At 40.9% G+C, this 18,400-nt stretch overlaps 1 protein-coding gene across 1 annotated transcript; it reads left to right on the top strand.

Moving 5' to 3' along the window:
- Positions 1-210: 210 nt before the first annotated feature.
- On the top strand, positions 211-8,291 carry LOC130916813 (potassium voltage-gated channel subfamily A member 1-like). The gene is made up of 2 exons (XM_057837826.1): positions 211-413; positions 840-8,291. The coding sequence occupies exon 2, from the start codon at positions 1,060-1,062 to the stop codon at positions 2,536-2,538; it is 1,479 nt and encodes a 492-aa protein (XP_057693809.1). The 5' UTR covers positions 211-413; positions 840-1,059; the 3' UTR covers positions 2,539-8,291.
- Positions 8,292-18,400: the final 10,109 nt, after the last annotated feature.

Here is an 18,400-nt window from a genome sequence, read left to right as displayed (position 1 = left end):
GCCGCTCACTTGCTGGCTCTCCATCGGTTTCTGCTGATGCCTGGATAACGTCAAGGGCTGGCTTATGGCTCCTTTAATGTAGCGCCCCCCCCCCCCCCTCCCGCACACCAGCTTCCTTCCCCCACCTTCCCCCACCCTCCTCTTTTTGAATTGCAGCGTAAAAAAAAAACACACTCAAAAAGCCATATCTCCTCCCGCAGTGCACTGTGAGGGAGCTCCAGCCTGCATCCTGCCTCCTCCTCCACTCTCCCAGCAGCCATGTGATTGTTATTTTTTTACTCTTCTTGTTGTTGTTTATCCATACCCATCACGCCACTGGATTTGAAACTGCCATGTGAAACACTTCACATGGGTGCTTCGACCAGAGTACAAGACGCCTCAGAGACCCCCCCATCCGCTAACGTTAATCCAAGGTAAGACACACAAAAGTATTGTACATCTTCTATAATGTTTGTCATTTGAACGCATGCCTGTGCACCTGACAAAGCTCAGCTGTTAATTGTTATGCGTCAAGAAATTTGCGGGCCCTCGTGTACTCGTTAAGCTCCAAACTTTAGTCGTGTCATGCCTCAAAACTGCAGTGTCAAGGCAACTGGAGTGACGGGGACACTTTTTGCAAAGCATTTCCTAGTGTGTGTAAGCGCCTCACTAATTGCACCCGAGAGAAGTAAATAAATAAATAAGTAAAGTGGAGAAAATGCTGAGCCAGCAAATATCTTTCTGTGTTCGCTGTTTGATCCCATTATTCCCCCATCCACCCACCCACCACCACCACCACCATCCTCCTCACCTCCTCCTTCTGCTTCTTCCCTTTCTCTCTCTCTCTCTTTGGGTGGCAGAGGCAGCGGTGTTGGAGAGCAGCAATGGTCAAGTCAGCGAGAACCGCAGTGGAGCCGCACTGAGGCAAATTCAGCCTACCAGCCCCTCGTGTCCCTGGGGTGGGGGACCATTCAAGCACTTTAAGGGGCGCAGAAAGCTGAGGAGGGCTCAATCCACCCCCAATCCATACAACTGCCCTTGCCAAATCAACTGCATCTCAGTGCCGCCCCCAGACCCAAAATGACGGTGGTCTCCGGAGATAATGTAGACGAGACCTCGGCTGTACCAGGCCACCCCCAGGATGCTTACCCGCCACCTGACCACAATGACCACGAGTGCTGTGAGAGGGTGGTCATTAACATTGCCGGTCTCAGGTTTGAGACGCAGCTCAAGACCCTCTCTCAGTTCCCAGAGACGCTGCTGGGCAACCCTAAGAAGCGTATGCGCTACTTTGACCCACTACGAAATGAGTACTTCTTTGACAGGAACCGGCCCAGCTTTGATGCCATCCTTTACTACTACCAATCAGGGGGGAGGTTGCGAAGGCCCGTTAACGTACCCTTGGATATGTTCTCGGAGGAAATTAAGTTCTATGAGCTGGGAGTGGATGCCATGGAGAGGTTCCGAGAAGACGAAGGGTTCATCAGGGAGAAGGAGCGGCCCCTGCCTGAGAAGGAGTTCCAACGTCAGATCTGGCTTCTATTTGAACACCCAGAGAGTTCGGGCATGGCCAGGGGAATCGCCATCGTGTCCGTCATGGTCATCCTTATTTCCATTGTTATATTTTGTTTGGAAACTATACCTCAGCTGAAGGAGGAACCCATGGGCCACATTGAGGCTGTCGGCAACAGCACCATCTACTACAAACCTAATATCTTCACAGACCCCTTCTTCGTCATCGAGACCCTATGCATTATATGGTTCTCCTTTGAGTTGATAGTTCGCTTTCTGGCATGCCCTAGTAAGCCAGCCTTCTTCAAGAACATGATGAACACCATTGACATTGTGGCCATCATCCCCTACTTCATCACCCTTGGCACCGAGCTGGCTGAAGACCCTGACACCGAAGGGGTGGGAGAGCAGGCCACATCTCTGGCTATTCTCAGGGTGATCCGTCTTGTCCGTGTGTTTCGGATCTTCAAGCTCTCCAGACACTCCAAAGGACTGCAGATTTTGGGGCAGACCCTAAAGGCCAGTATGCGAGAACTAGGACTGCTCATATTCTTCCTCTTCATTGGTGTCATCTTGTTCTCCAGCGCTGTTTTCTTCGCCGAAGCTGAGGATGAAGATTCCTTGTTCAAAAGCATACCTGATGCATTTTGGTGGGCAGTGGTGTCCATGACCACCGTGGGCTACGGTGATATGGTGCCGGTCACCATTGGGGGAAAGATTGTGGGATCTTTGTGCGCCATTGCTGGCGTGTTGACCATTGCGCTACCCGTGCCCGTCATTGTGTCCAACTTCAACTACTTCTACCACAGGGAGACGGAAGGAGAGGAGCAGGCTCAGCTGCTCAATGTCAGCAATCCCAACATCCCATCCGACAGCAACTCTAGTCGTCGCAGCTCCTCCGTTGTCAGCAAGTCCGAATACATGGAGATTGACGGTGACCTGAACAACAGTATCGACAACTTCCGGGAGGCCAACCTCAGAACTGGCAACTGCACTATAGCCAACCAGAACTGTGTGAACAAGAACAAGCTGCTCACAGATGTTTAAGCTCCAAGACCGCGGTGGAGTGGACCACCGGTTAGCTTCACCAAGGCTTCTTTGAAGCCTGCTAAATACCCTATAGAGAAGAAGCTAACACTCTTAAAGTAGACAACAGTTAGATAGGCTAATCAATTATTTTAATCCTGCAAGTATGTACCCCCAAATGATCACCTTCGAAATAAAGAAGTATTCATAACCTCACATATTCACAATTAGGTGTTAGGATGCAGACCACAATCTTGTCAGGCAACATAATGCATGGAATACTTTGAACCAATGCAGCGTAAAAGTCATTGCTAACTTGAAAAGAAACTACAGCAGATGTTGGATGCTAACCACCACGACCGCTGCCAACCACTCCTACTCTACTTCCTCCCCATACACCCTTTGAAGGATCTAACTGTTCCACAAAAAGCACCTTATAGGAGGAAGAACAACCTGGATGGAAACGTCTGCTCGCTTTCCAGGACACCGGCAGTGGAATCGTGGTCCGGCCGAGTGATCTGATTGCCTTTTAGATGCAGCACAGTATCCACGAGTTTCACGCATGATGATTGACTTTCCATTGTGACGCATGTAACCAGACGTATACTTACTTACCATGACGGAGAGGATCTTCAGTTGGGATCAACCTCCCCCCTGGTCGTCGCCCAATTCTTTCTTTTTATTTGTTTTTTTTTTATTTTTGTTTTGTTTTGTTCTGTTTTGGGGTTTGTTTGTTTTTTTGCACCAAATGCACCAGACAAGGTTTGAGTCGACATTCGAAGGGGTGAATGTTCAATTTTAAGGGGACACTTGAGAAATGAGATCATAGCATGAGAAAAAGTATCTGCATTATGGTCTATTGACATTAGGTACTTTTGTACCCTGGCATATTTAATGCATGATATGAGTATGCAGCTTGTTGCAACTCAGGCACTTTGCAGTTTCCTTTTTTGGTCAGGGAAACTAAAGGAAAATGCATTGCATTCAAATATATCTGAAGCAACAATTTAGCCACTTTAAGAAATCTAAATAACCACTATCCAATCTGCATTTAACCATACAGTAAGCTACATTAGCGCCGTGCATGAGCCTTGATTCCATGAGAAAATGAGCTTCCATTTCCGCGTCAGGTTTGGTTTCGGAGGCCAAATTGACAACGCACTGTACATTATCGGAATGATTAGAATTTTTGGGACATGAGTTGCTAGTGCCTTTAATTCCGCTCACCACCGGGACAAGTGGAAGTGCCTCTCTGTAGTCATTGGATGTGTGAGGTTAAATAGAGCTGCTGGAGAATTTAGTCCTTAATTCATAACCGAAGAATTGAACAACAACCATGAGCCTGACAAGTGAGTGCAGATGAAAACAAAACAGTATCCAGACTCTCACGCACAGGCTGGTTTGGCTTCATGATGCTTAACTAAGCAGCGACGTAATGTACTTTCCATGTTTACCTATCCAAATCAAAAGGGAATATTTACAGGTTTGCGCCATCATTTATTCATGCCTGCCTTTCTTTCTTTGTTGTTTTTTCATTTTGCTGTGCATGTCTTTCCAGGGTCTCTACCTCAGAGAGGTCATTGCAAACTTGTCGCACCGGCGCAAGCAAGCCTCAATGCAGGGCTTCCCTGCTTTCTTCGTTCCGTATATCCTTTTGTCCATCTTTCCCTGCATCTCTAGTGTTCTTTCCTTCCTTTCTTCCTATCTTCCACCCCTCCCACTCCCCTTCCTCCATTCCTTCTCCCATTTTTCCTCCCTTGATTCCTTCTGGAAAAACTTCTTTCATCGTTCATTCCTTTTCATGATTCTCAACCTGCTGACCCTCCCTCTCTGGGTCCTCTCATCCTTCTTTATTTTTTTCTACACCTTCTTCCTTCTTTACATAATTCTATTCTTGTTTCTATATATATCAATCCAATCTTTATTTTCATTCTATCTTTGTTCCTTTGTTCCTTATTCCTTTCATCCCTTCTTTTTCCTTTTTTTTAATTCCCTCATTCCTTTTCATCCTTTCCTTCTTTCCTTTTAATTATTTCATTCATTCCTTCATTTGAGATTCTTTCCCTACCTCAAGCATTCCTTTGTTACTTTTTTATAGTTTTTTTTTTACCTCGTTTCCTTGCTTCCTTTAGCCATAATGCTCAAAACTGCAGTTGAGCAATATTGAATGTGAGCATCCCAAAGTATCATGGCCGTCTTTACACGAGCACTTAACGTAGAAAATATGAAAAATGCGTCTGCATCATGTTGTATCTCATCATCGTTTTTGTCACTGAAGCTGCGCACAATCAGAATGTTCATTTCAAGACAACCCCGCCTCCATCCTTAGGGACTGTTTGGTACGTTGCTTCCTCGAAGGCAACACCAGCTCCCCACAAGTGTGTCTGACATGCAGACACACACACTTGTACGCACATACATGCTTGATTTGATTCACTGCAGCTTTCGGGCATTAAAGTACAGTACACACAACAGGGCACACTTTGCACATGCTCTCTATTTGAGTGTAGTTTTTCTTTTAATTTAACTTCAGCATTTTTTTTTTTTTTTTTTTTATGTGTCTTTCAAATGTGTTTCTTTGAGTGTTTTTCGCGATTTTAATTATCTTTGTTAGGTATTTTGTATTTTTATTAAGTATGTTTTTCTTTAACTATTCCAATCAAGACTGCCTGCAGCAAGACTGGAACATCATGTCATGGACAGTATTAAATATTTTTGTAAATGAAGTATCTTTCATTAACACATACTTGTTCAATATTGTGGGGGTTATTTTCAACAGAATATTTTGTTATATACATTTGTTATATATTTAAAAAATATTTTTCTTCAATATCTGTTACTATAACTTAACAAGTTAGCTTACATATTCGTGTATCATTCTTTGAAGTAATTTATTTTTACTTACATTATACATACAGTATACTTATAAATACACATACAATACAAATAAATGAATGCACGTTTTTTAACTACATAAATTATTAGATATGAATAGGTACATTAAAAAAACACTACATATACATGTAGTGAAGAAAAGGGGACTGGAATAATTATTTTCATTATTATATTTTGAACGTATGCATTTCTTTTCTTAACAGTTTAATTTTAACATTTTATTTATTTCAATTTTTTTTTTGTCAATGTATCATTATTTATATTAGTATTATAGTAGTATTGGTGTTTCTCCAAACAGGCTAACTTTATTGCAGGAAGGCTGCACCACGTAGTAAAATGAGACAACTAATAATAACAATAAAAATGACAACAATTATAACAATGCTATTACTACTACTACTACTCTGCTGCTGCTGCTGCTACTACTACTACTACTATAATATTAACAATGTAATGACAATAACAATAATGATGAAGATTATTTGATGACAATGACAGAGTTTGTTAACGCACTCTTCTACCAACGTCCCTGATATATGAAGGAAAAATAAAAATAGATTGACTGCAGTGTTATTTGAATGTCACAGTCTTGCTGCAGTGGCTGCCCTTCATGGTGCTCAAGCAGGATCACTACTTTTGACATTATTTTCAGCACGGTGTTCAGTTTTGGAGTGGACTCAAGGGGTCCTGGTATTATTTCTTAACTTTGTACTGTATCACCAAATGTAAAACCTTGCACATATGACAACATAGCATCCATGCGATTCTGCTATGTTTTGATCGGTCATTGTTTCTTTCCTGTGGCTGCTCTGATTGTGTTTGAATGGTGCTAAGCATCCAACTACCCAAACAAATGTGCTCCTTGAACAGCAATATGTTGGGTCTCAGATGTTGTACTTGTGCCCGTGTGTGTGTGTGTGTGTGTGTGTTTGAGTTAGTGAGATACTGAGAGAGAGAGAGAGAGAGAGAGAGAGAGAGAGAGAGAGAGAGAGAGAGAGAGAGAGAGAGAGAGAGAGAGAGAGAGAGAGAGAGAGAGAGAGAGAGAGAGAGAGAGGAAAAAATAGGTAAAATCCTATTTTTGAAAGCTGCGGACGAGAGCTGCTTGAAAGTGTGTTAGCCAATCACTTCTGCAGCTCGGCTGAAACATAGCTGCACAATCATCACAAACCGGTTCTTCCAAGTCGAATGAAGCAATTGAGACCAAGAGTGGACTAAGTCCATTTTGGCTAGTTTAAAATCCAAGTAGGCCTTGGATGTTTTCAAACAAATGACTTTTTGTCACATTTGCAAAAACAGCCTAGCTTAGCCCAGCTTAATGGCAGTGTTTCGTCACAATTCCTCATTCAGTCAGGGACCACCATTACTTGCTCGAATTAACTCAAGTTGTCCTTGTACTTGTTGTAAACAAGGATTCCTCTAGCACCGGGTTGGTGTTCCGTACTGCAAGATTTTTTTTTTTTTCTTTAATGTACAGTTTGGTTCATGTTATTTATTTGGCTTGCATTAGTTTTGGATATAATTCTTCTGTGCACCACTAGATGGTGGCAGTGGGATTATAAACACTGTGAACATTGGACAAAAGAAGAAGAATGAAAACATGGAATATTTTTATCTGCCACTATGTTTGCTGAAAGTTATGAAATCCTCTTCAATCCTGAACTCCTGCTGTAGTTCCGTTTTGTAATGCACATCATTTGCCTGGGTTATTAATATGTATTTTCAAATGATTCGTTTTGAAAAAAATAAAAACTGAGATTTAAACAGGGAACTACACCGTAATATTCACTTATTGCGGGGGCTATGTGCAATGTAAATCTGTTAGGGAGGAAATGTGGTCATAATAAAATTTGAAAAATGTCCTAGTATATGCAGTCCGATTCAAGAACAAGCAAAGTCAATATGCTTGTCTGCTTTTATTGATCTTTCAGTTCTGCCACTTAACATGGATGAGCAAGATGTTACACTGGTAGAAGTAAACAATTATTATTTTTTGGAAGGGGTATAACTATTGTTTTTTTTTTGTGCATATTTCCTACGCTGAAGCTGCTCCAATGTACTGAATCTCTTCTGGAAACGCACTGCATGGTCCGCAGAAGAGTGCATGAGCTTTGCCTTTCAACTATCACACATGGTTTGTTTTCTTTCTTCCACCTGTTATGATTTGGAAAAGGAAACCCTTGCGTCCATGTATGCCCCACCTTGCTGGACTTGTGACCTCATCTCACGGACGCCGGTGGGGTTTCTAGTGTGGCGTCCGTTCAGGGTTTCGCTAGCATAAAAGGCGAGCGAGGACGTTTAAGGGCTAGTTCCTCACACTGAACTTTCTCCAATAAACATATAAGAAACATACAAACGACGCCGCTTTGTCCTTTGGGGAGTTGGCGTTTGATGGACGTGACAGTTGGCATTTTGGGACAATAAAAAATGGACTTTGGAACTTTTCTTTTCAAGCAAAGCAAACTGATTGTATCCATCACCGCTGTCATGTTGTGTTTACTGACGATTGATTATGCTACAGTGTGTGAAGACAGGGGCATAGTCTGATCTATGCAAGGGTACTCATTTTTTTTTTTTTTTTTATCTTTATTTTTTGAATTAGATCACTTATGATTTCATCTTCTATTTACTCCAATAAATTGTTAAGGATCAGCTGGTGTTTAGTTGTTTTGAAGTTGTTCCATATGAAAACACTGAAAAGTAGTAATGCCTAAAAAGGTTGGAAAGTAAAATCTGAATATCTAATACGCTTGAATATGTCAGTATCATGAGATAATGCGATCAATTTTACATTTTCACGGCCAATTGACCTGATGGATTTCAAGTTTAATTGTGATAAATTTTGATATAAAGATTTCCTTAATTAAAAAAAAAAAGTTTGATCACAAAATAGTTGGAACACTGCAAAAACATGAGAATAACTTATTAAAAGATTGTAAAAACAAAATTATCTCACTTCTAATCTTGATTAAAAGTCGATATTGCTCCATAAAAAGATTAAAAGATTTTTTTTTTTTTAATCCCATCTAACAAGAATAGAAGGTATGAATGGTTTGATAATAGTTGCATCAAAGAAAGGAATGTTACTCATAACAAGTTCAAAATGAAATACAGCCACCTGAATCGCTCCCTAAAAATCTCATCAGCCCAGAGACATGAAAACCACAACCAAAGAGCCTGCATCCACTCTACTGGCTAACTCGGAACCTACAGGCAACAATAAGTCTTTAATTCCTTAATTTGTGTAATTAATCTGCTCTGAGAAAAAAATAAAAATACTAATGAAAACAAGACTTGAGCTCTGAGTATTGTCCATCTGTATACATTCCTAAATTATACCTACCAAATTTGTCCACCATAACGGTAGAGTAGCAATTCACTTCCACATTTAATTAATCTAATTAATCAGACCTGAAACAAAAAACATAGACTTCATAATATATTGACGGGACACGGGGTGCGGGGCCGATTAATAGGGGGCCTATCTCTGTCAAAACTGACCGAGTGGAAACACAGATAAAGAGCTTTTTATGTTGAAAATTCTTGTGAATAAATGCTTAAATCCCCGAATTCTTCATAGATATGGACGTTAAAAAGTCTCGATTCTTTGTTAAAGGCAAAAAAAAATGGGCAGTTAGCATTTATTTTCCGTAAATATGTCGAATGTGCTGCTAGTCTTTAATCCACTGTGGCGCCGCTTTATCACCACAAAGAGCTTTTTACGTTGAAAATTCTTGTGAATAAATGCTTAAATCCCTTAATTCTTCATAAATATGGACGTTAAAGAGTCTCGATTCTTTGTTAAAGGCAAAAAAACGGGCAGTTAGCATTTATTTTACGTAAATATGTCGAATGTGCTGCTAGTCTTTAATGCACTGTGGCGCCGCCTTATCACCACTAAGAGCTTTTTACATTGAAAATTATTGTGAATAAATGCTTAAATCCCTCAATTCTTTATAGATATGAACGTAAAACAGTCTCGATTCTTGGTTAAAAGCAAAAAAGCGGGCAGTTAGCATTTATCTTATGTAAATATTACGAATTATGACGCGACTGTCATAGCGGTTAATTATTCCCATTGATTCACAACGTTTCAAATTGCATGCATGGTACGAAAAATATAATAATTACCTTGAATCCTTGAACAAATCACTCCTGAAACAATCCATCCTGTTTGTATGCGGTACAGCTTTCGTACTTTATCAACCTAAATCCGTCGTTGGATTGCTGCATGTGTTTGAGAAAAACTGCTACCGACTTCGACCGACTGAAGCGGAGTGTGGGACGGCCCCCTACTTGAAGGCATGGCACAGTGTCTGGGGAATGTGTCCCGTCAATATCATTATGAAGTCTATGCAAAAAAAATAATCGCTGGAATATTCCTACCAAATTTCATTCAGGTCCGTTCATGAATACCTGAGGAGAAGCAATTTTAGTTAGTGTCCTCACCACGAAGCCGACCAATACCAAGAACAAATTGAGCAAGAACTGACGACAAACCCTTCCAGGCAGTCCAAGAAATGTGTTATATCCTGAATATTAGAAAACAGATGTTTAAGAGATCAGAGGTTTTAGTTCTCATACAGCAGACCTTACATATTTGAAGTTAGGCACCCCCGACTTCACCAATTTGCCAAAAACATCCTTGCAATATCATTAGCACATTTTTTTGCGTAATTATATGACAAAAGAAAAGCTACTAAATATTAAGACAAGTATCTTAAAAGAATAAAGTCATAATTACAAGAAGGCCTGTGTCAGCATGTCGTCCTCTAAGAAGCATTTCAAGCAATCAATACGCTTGTCATGTAAGACAAATGTACTCGTATTGATCATCTCCATGCAACTCACTGACTAACTAACAGCTGTCCGCATGAAATATTCAGCTTGATTTCTGCCACTTGTTTAGCCAAACCAGAAGTTGATGCAGCTAATTTGATGATATGTGGCAAAAGTATTCATAGTCTGTATAGACTTAAGTACAAGGATAGACACTTCCTGTATGTTTCAAAAAATGATATCAAATACAATTACATGGAATATAGCCACATTTGTTAAAGAAAAAAAGTAAAAGACAGAAAATACAATTTTCCATAGCAACATAGCCTTGATACTACTCAATTGCTAGCCTGATAATATAGCATGGTGATAGAAACAAATGTGGTTTAAAAATGAATAACATTAATATATAATTTGGGGAACAGGACTGTGCTAATATTTTAACAAGCCTAACTAACATAGATGGACGGACAGATGGACATACAAATATATAAATAGATGGATAAAGAAACAGACAATAGAATGAGACAGGTGTTCATAATTTTGCATGTACTCTTTTATGACAGGCCCCGTTAATTGTTTAGGACTCGTTTACAGTAGTAAAGAAATGCATACTATTATCTGAGAAATGACAACACTCTCCACCATTACTTCAGGGAGGATTTCTTTTTTTTTTTTTAGATAGAGGCATTTGAGGAAATGCTGCTATGCGGGCAGACTATGTGGGCACGCGCACACACTCGCGCACGCGCGCACGCACCAACCAGAGGTGGCAAAATGATTCATTCCTACTTGTGGTGATGCTTTGAGAACGACAGATGGCAAGTCTCTCTTTCTTTCTCTCTCACACTGACCTCAACGTGGAGTGAGAGCCTCCTCTAGCTCATCCTTACAAATGCACCACTGCTCACTCTTTTGGCAGATACACAATGTAGCATCCCCCACCGAAACCAGGTTGATGATGTTACACAATCTAAATGAAATATTCTAAAGTCTAAAGTTTCACAATTTAGTTCTGCAACACTGCAGTAGGACAACAAAAGTCATTTCAGTGATACTTTGAGATACGACTTTAACTTATTGCAAGCATAAGCAGAGTTTAAGAGGGAGGCAGACTCTGGTGGCCGACAAGTGTCATTGCATGTAATTGACTTTCCTATATATGATTCTAAAATGAAGAATTTTCCAGTAAAATATTGTCTATAAAAGTTGTAAAGCAATAAAGAAAATTATAATGGGTTAAAATTATTTTTCGAACAGATCATGTGACTATTGTGAAGAGATGAGGAAATCGTATCGGGATGTTGGATTAGTAATGTCTGCTCGTCACAGCAGACGGAAGTCAGAGATTTGCAAGTTCGAGACAGCTGCTAAAAAGCCCGCCAGTGGACAGTTAATGTTGATGCCTCGCTTCTGTTCTGTATCTAACGATCTGTAAGTAAAAAGCGTCAACTCTTTCAGTAAGTTGTGTTATTCAAGAAACCTACAAGTACGAGGTAATACAACTAGCACCTTAGACTGTCATTTGCTTTGCTTAGCCAAAACCACCTGAGGAACGAAGGGGCAAGATGTTCTGCCAAATTTTGTACCCTTATAATATTTTGCTCCCAAAGCTGTTGTGGTGGAGAATAAGCCCTCTTTTACATGCAGACTCTCAATGTTATCCACAGGTGCTAAATAAACAAGTAATGTCGTAAACATACATGTTAAACACGAATATGGCGTAAATTAATGCTTAAATACAAGGCAAAGATGTAAACAGTGAGAGAGCGGCGTGAATTTGTTGTGTGAAGCTAACATGGCAGGACGTGTCTGAGGAGAACTTTTCTACATGTCCGTCAACGATCAAACGTAAGTAAATATTACCTTTTTTTAAAGAAAGTTTGTAGTGTTTACTATATTCCTTTATTTAAAGTAAGTTTGTAGTGTGTGTAGCTGCTGTATTCACGGCCATTTTTAACACAAAGTTGCAATTTCTGATGGGGTGCAAAATTTCACAGAACATCAGCGGGCGTACCATATTCAATAGATGATGATCTTGGCGAAGTAGTATAGCTGTCCTAAGCAGCCTGATTTAGAATTTTCTTACAAATGATGAGAATGAAAAAAAAAGTTTATTTTCAACTTATTATTATAAATATTCTTGTAAGTTAATTTGCGTTTCTGGGTCATCAACATGTTGTGCCCCCCTGCCCCAAAAGTTAAACTCCGCCTATGGGCATCACTCACATCTATATATTTATTGAGCCTTGAGAATTTTAAAAATTTTTAAACAGCTTTTCTAATGTACAAGGTGTTACATGGACTCGCCCCTCCTCCCAAGTCGGACTTAAAAATAAAAAAAAGCCTCCTCTAGTGGAGACTGTGAGGTCCCAATCAGAAAAACAGCCATCGGTGAAAATTCTCTCTCTGTAAAGGCCAGTAAAATCTGGAACAGTTTACCACTCGCCATCAGTGTCCCACAATACGAACCTTCAAAACTCAGCTCTAACAGTGATTGAAAGTAAACCAGTCCTGCAATGACTTTTAAGTTCTTAGTCATCTATTGTACTGTACTGTTTTATTGTAATTCTTTTTGTGTCTTTGCCTAGGGACTGCTGAAAAAAATTTGCATTTTTTTGCTACAATCTGGCATATTATTGAGCTTCCAAAGAACGCGCTTTATCACTAATTATCATGAAATTCGAAAATAGTGTCTTATTTGTAGACCAGAATGAAAACTGGTGTGGTGCTTTACAAGAATATACAAGGAAACACATGCCCCCGCCTATCCTGCTTTTTGACCAAAGAGCTGGCAGAACAATGACATTACGAAATTCCACTCATCTTATTAGTTTGACTTCAAAATGATGATCATTTGTCCTCTCAGTGAAACACTTGTTTGCATACCCCCCATAGGGTGGGCTGTGGACACACTACAGTAGTTTAATAATTAAGAGACAACAATCCTTTCCTGGTAGCAGTGGCGGTCCTGGCTACTTTCGCGCCCTGGGCGAACCACCCCATCAGCCCCCCCCCCCACCCCCCCACCCCCCGCCGACATCCAAACTACCCAACCCCCCCCCCCCCCCCCCCGCCGACATCAAACACAAGAATGTGTTATGTTTTTTTACGTTATTTTATTACAAATTTTATTACAAAGACATTTATTGGGTTATGTCATAACCCGATACATTTAATAATATCTATGTTCATTCATTCATTCATTTTCCATGCCGCTTTTCCTCACGAGGGTCGCGGAGGTGCTGGAGCCTATCCCAGCTAACTACGGGCAGTAGGCAGGGGACACCCTGAACTAGTTGCCAGCCAATCGCAGGGCACAAGGAGACATACAACCATTCACGCACACACTCATACCTACGGACAATTTAGAGCAGTGGTCTCAAACCGGTCCTCAAAGGGCCGCAGGGGGTACTGGATTTCATTCCAACCAAACGAGACAAATACCTTTTCACCAATCTGGTTTCTTACAAGTGTAATCAGTTGATTGCAATCAGGTGCTGCTTATGTTAGTAGAAACCTCATTGGTTGAACTGTTTGTGCTGGATCTGTTGGAACAAAAACCAGGACCCACTGCGGCCCTTTGTGGAGTCGGTTTGAGACCGCTGATTTAGAGTGTTCAATCAGCCTACTATGCATGTTTTTGGGATGTGGGAGGAAACCGGAGTTCCCGGAGGAAACCCACGCAGGCACGGGGAGAACATGCAAACTCCACACAGGAAGGCCGAAGCCCGGGATTGAACCCTTGATCTCACAACTGTGAGGCAGACGTGCTAACCACTCAGCCACCGTGCCGCCAATATCTACGTTAATTTCATGAATTAAATACAATTTATTTGGAAGCAGGAGTTTGTGTTGTGTGGCCTGGGATCATGAGAGGTCAGTCTTTCCCCCGCCCCCCTCCTGGCTTTTCCTCTGAGAGTGAGTGAGACTCGTCCTGCTCACTCACTCTGCAGTTGCGAGCAGCTGATCCCCCTCCCGTCTTCCCCTGCCTTTTCTTCTGACACACACGACTCTCAGCAGCAGTTGACATGATAGTAAGGGGCGCCCTAGCGCCCACTCTACTAACTTGACGTGGAAATAAGCGGTATTAGTCTAGAAAACTAGCGGATTTTTTTTTTTTTTTCTCGAGGGCGCTTGTGCGCCCCCAAATAAGTTGCACCCTGGGCGGTCGCCCACATTGCCCATAGCAAAAACCACCTGTGCCCGGTAGCTAAATGGTGAGCTGAGAGGCAAGAGCCAGATTACTCTACAAGTCATAGTAGCACTGAACTCTCTGACACTGGGGTCAAACCCAAGACCCGGAGGCCAGATTTGACCCACCAAATAATTTTTTGCGGTCCGCGAAAAACATCATGTTTATTGAGATCATGTTTCTTTCATCTTGCATCCCCTCACTTTAATGTGTTGTGTACTATACATGCATTAATATGTGAGGATCATACATTGGTCCCACAGTCATAATGGGCCTCCATGGTGATTCACACAAACGATGTGGCCCATGATAAAAATGAGTTTGTCATCCCTGCTCTAAAGGAAAACATGCAGAGTAATCAAAAACAAGAAAACGATCCAGAGAAGTATATGTTCGTGTATCATCTATGCTAATTTGTATTAGCCCCTCAAGGAGGTTTGCATTTATACTGGTATATTAGCATTAAGCTAGTTGACTTTTGTTAGACAAATTTCTACTAACATTTTTCACTGCCATGGGTGGGGATAGACATCCAATCTTTTTAAACTAAGAGGGTTGGCAGTGCGAGCATGTACTTCCAGCCCTCCCAGTCAAAATGGATTGGCCGTCTATCGTCATCAATGGCAATGATGGTTAATAGATTATTTTGGGGGGTTCATTTGAAACCTTTGCAGAGGTACCAGAAATATCTACCACAATACACTAATCTTTGGTTTCTTTCCACCCTTGCTTTTGTATGGATGCAGGAGGCAACAATGTGACCGATGAGCAGCGATCCTCCTGCACGTCCTTGTGGAGTCTCAGTTTACATACAACGTCCGGAGCGCAGGTGCATCGTCAGCGCAATGAGAAAGTGCAACAAACGTCAAGAAAAAAGCCGCAGTCACTTTCCCTGAAAAATCACCATGAGCTATGCATAATAGATACACATTTTACACCAATGAAGTTGGAATTTAACACGAAAAAAATATATTTTTACATGCAGTATTGTGTCGAGGGGATTGCACATGGGTACCCCGAAAATGCCATTTGAAATGGGAATGGGCTCAAATACTTCACAATACAGTGTAGCCATTAGTCATTCCATATTGGCCATTGATGGAGGAGCATGTGAGCTTTCCAGGCCATGCAGGGCACATTAAGCCAACTGCAGGCAGAATTTACTGGAAAGGCTCAGCTGAGAGTTGTGCACGCTGCAAGAATTATCCTGCGAAAGCACTCGCGTCCGTCTCCAGAGAGTGGACGCGTACAAACCGTCTCATATGCACTCAATGGTTTCATTCAAACACAATGAAGTGTTCGTACTTGGCTAAGGAGTTCAGTTTGTTTGGTGACTATGTTCAAAACGCTAAACCATATTTTATAGAAATGCATTTATGTTTCACTCTAATCCATAAAAAACACCAACAAAAATGTTGTAACACTATAAAACAAAACAAAAAATAGCACTACACTGAATACTGTACTTTACTATGCCTATACACACACACACACACACACACACACACACACACATATATATATATATATATATATATATATATATATATATATATATATATATATATATATATATGTATATATATATATTAAACTGCATGAAAGAAGTATTTGATACATTACCAACTAGTAAACATTTCGGCTCTTAGTTCTTTTTTAAGAACCCCTCCTGTTCTCCACTCATTACCTGAAGTAACTGCACCTGTTTGAACTTGATACCTGCATAAAAGACACTTGTTCACATGCTCAAACAAACAAATTCCAACCTCTCCACAATGGCCAAGACCAAAGAGCTGTGTAAGGGCATCAGGGATAAAATAATAGACCTGCACAAGGCTGGGATGGGCTACAGGAAAATAAGCAAGCAGCTTGGTGAGAAGGTAACAACTGTTGGAGCGATTATTACAAAATGGAAGAAGTTCAAGTTGATGGTCAATCTGCCTCATTCTGGGGCTCCATGCAAGATCTCACCTCGTGGGGCATCACTGATCATGAGGAAGGTGAGGGATCAGCCCAGAACTACACGGCAGGACCTGGTCAATGACCTGAACAGAGCTGGAACCACAGTCTTGAAGAAAACCATAGGAAACACGTTACGCCGTCATGGATTAAAATCCTACAGCGCACGCAAGGTCCTGCTGCTGAAGCCAGTGCATGTCCAGACACATCTGAAGTTTTCCACTGACCAGCTGGATGATCCAGAGGAGCAATGGGAGAAGGTCATGTGGTCGGATGAGACCAAAATTGAACTTTTTGGTCTAAACTCGGCTCGTCGTGTTTGGAGGAAAAAGAAGGATGAGTACAACCCCAAGAACACCATCCCAACCGTGAAACATGGAGGAGGAAACATCATTTTTTGGGGCTGCTTCTCTGCCAAGGGTACAGGACGACTGCACCGTATTGAGGGGAGGATGGATGGGGCTATGTATCGCCAGATCTTGACTGACAATCTCCTTCCTTCAGTGAGAGCCCTAAAGATGGGTCGTGGCTGGGTCTTCCCAAAGGACAACGACCCAAAGCACACAGCCAAGGCAACTAAAGAGTGGCTCCGTAAGAAGCATCTTAAGGTCCTGGAGTGGCCTAGCCAGTCACCAGATCTGAACCCGATAGAAAATCTATAGCGGGAGCTGAAAGTCCGTGTTGCCCGGCAGCAGCCCCGAAACCTGAAAGCTCTGGAGAAGATCTGCATGGAGGAGTGGACCAAAATCCCTGCTGCAGTGTGTGCAAACCTTGTCAAGGACTACAGGAAACGTTTGGTATCTGTAATAGCAAACAAAGGTTTCTGTACCAAATATTAAGTTCGATTTTTGTGATGTATCAAATACTTATTTCATGCAATTAAATGCAAATTTATTATTTAAAAATCATACAACGTGATTTTCTGTTTTTTGTATTAGATTCCGTCCCTCACAGTTGAAGAGAACTTATGATACAAATTACAGACCTCTACATGCTTTGCAAGTGGGAAAACCAGCAAAATCGGCAGTGTATCAAATACTTGTTCTCCCCACTGTACATATATACATATACAGTGGGGAGAACAAGTATTTGATACACAGTCAATGGGAAAACCCATTGGCAGTGTATCAAATACTTGTTCTCCCCACTGTATATACATATATATAGATACACACACTTATATATATATATATACATGTATATATATACATATATATACATATATGTACACATATATAAATACACACATATATATACAGTATACATATATATATACACAGTATATACATATATACATATACATATATACAGTATATACAAACATATATATATACACACACACACATATACATATATATATATATATATATATATATATATATATATATATATATATATATACATGCATATATACAGTGCCTTGCAAAAGTATTCAGCCCCCTTGAACCTTGCAACCTTTCGCCACATTTCAGGCTTCAAACATAAAGATATAAAATTTTAATTTTTTGTCAAGAATCAACAACAAGTGGGACACAATCGTGAAGTGGAACAAAATTTATTGGATAATTTAAACTTTTTTAACAAATAAAAAAACTGAAAAGTGGGGCGTGCAATATTATTCGGCCCCCTTGCGTTAATACTTTGTAGCGCCACCTTTTGCTCCAATTACAGCTGCAAGTCGCTTGGGGTATGTTTCTATCAGTTTTGCACATCGAGAGACTGACATTCTTGCCCATTCTTCCTTGCAAAACAGCTCGAGCTCAGTGAGGTTGGATGGAGAGTGTTTGTGAACAGCAGTCTTCAGCTCTTTCCACAGATTCTCGATTGGATTCAGGTCTGGACTTTGACTTGGCCATTCTAACACCTGGATACGTTTATTTTTTAACCATTCCATTATAGATTTGGCTTTATGTTTTGGATCATTGTCCTGTTGGAAGATAAATCTCCGTCCCAGTCTCAGGTCTTGTGCAGATACCAACAGGTTTTCTTCCAGAATGTTCCTGTATTTGGCTGCATCCATCTTCCCGTCAATTTTAACCATCTTCCCTGTCCCTGCTG

The sequence above is a fragment of the Corythoichthys intestinalis genome, chromosome 5, assembly GCF_030265065.1.
Source record: "Corythoichthys intestinalis isolate RoL2023-P3 chromosome 5, ASM3026506v1, whole genome shotgun sequence".
Lineage (NCBI taxonomy): Eukaryota > Metazoa > Chordata > Actinopteri > Syngnathiformes > Syngnathidae > Corythoichthys > Corythoichthys intestinalis.
The sequence above is the reverse complement of the archived record's forward strand: the minus strand, read 5'-3'. Positions and strand labels throughout refer to the sequence as shown.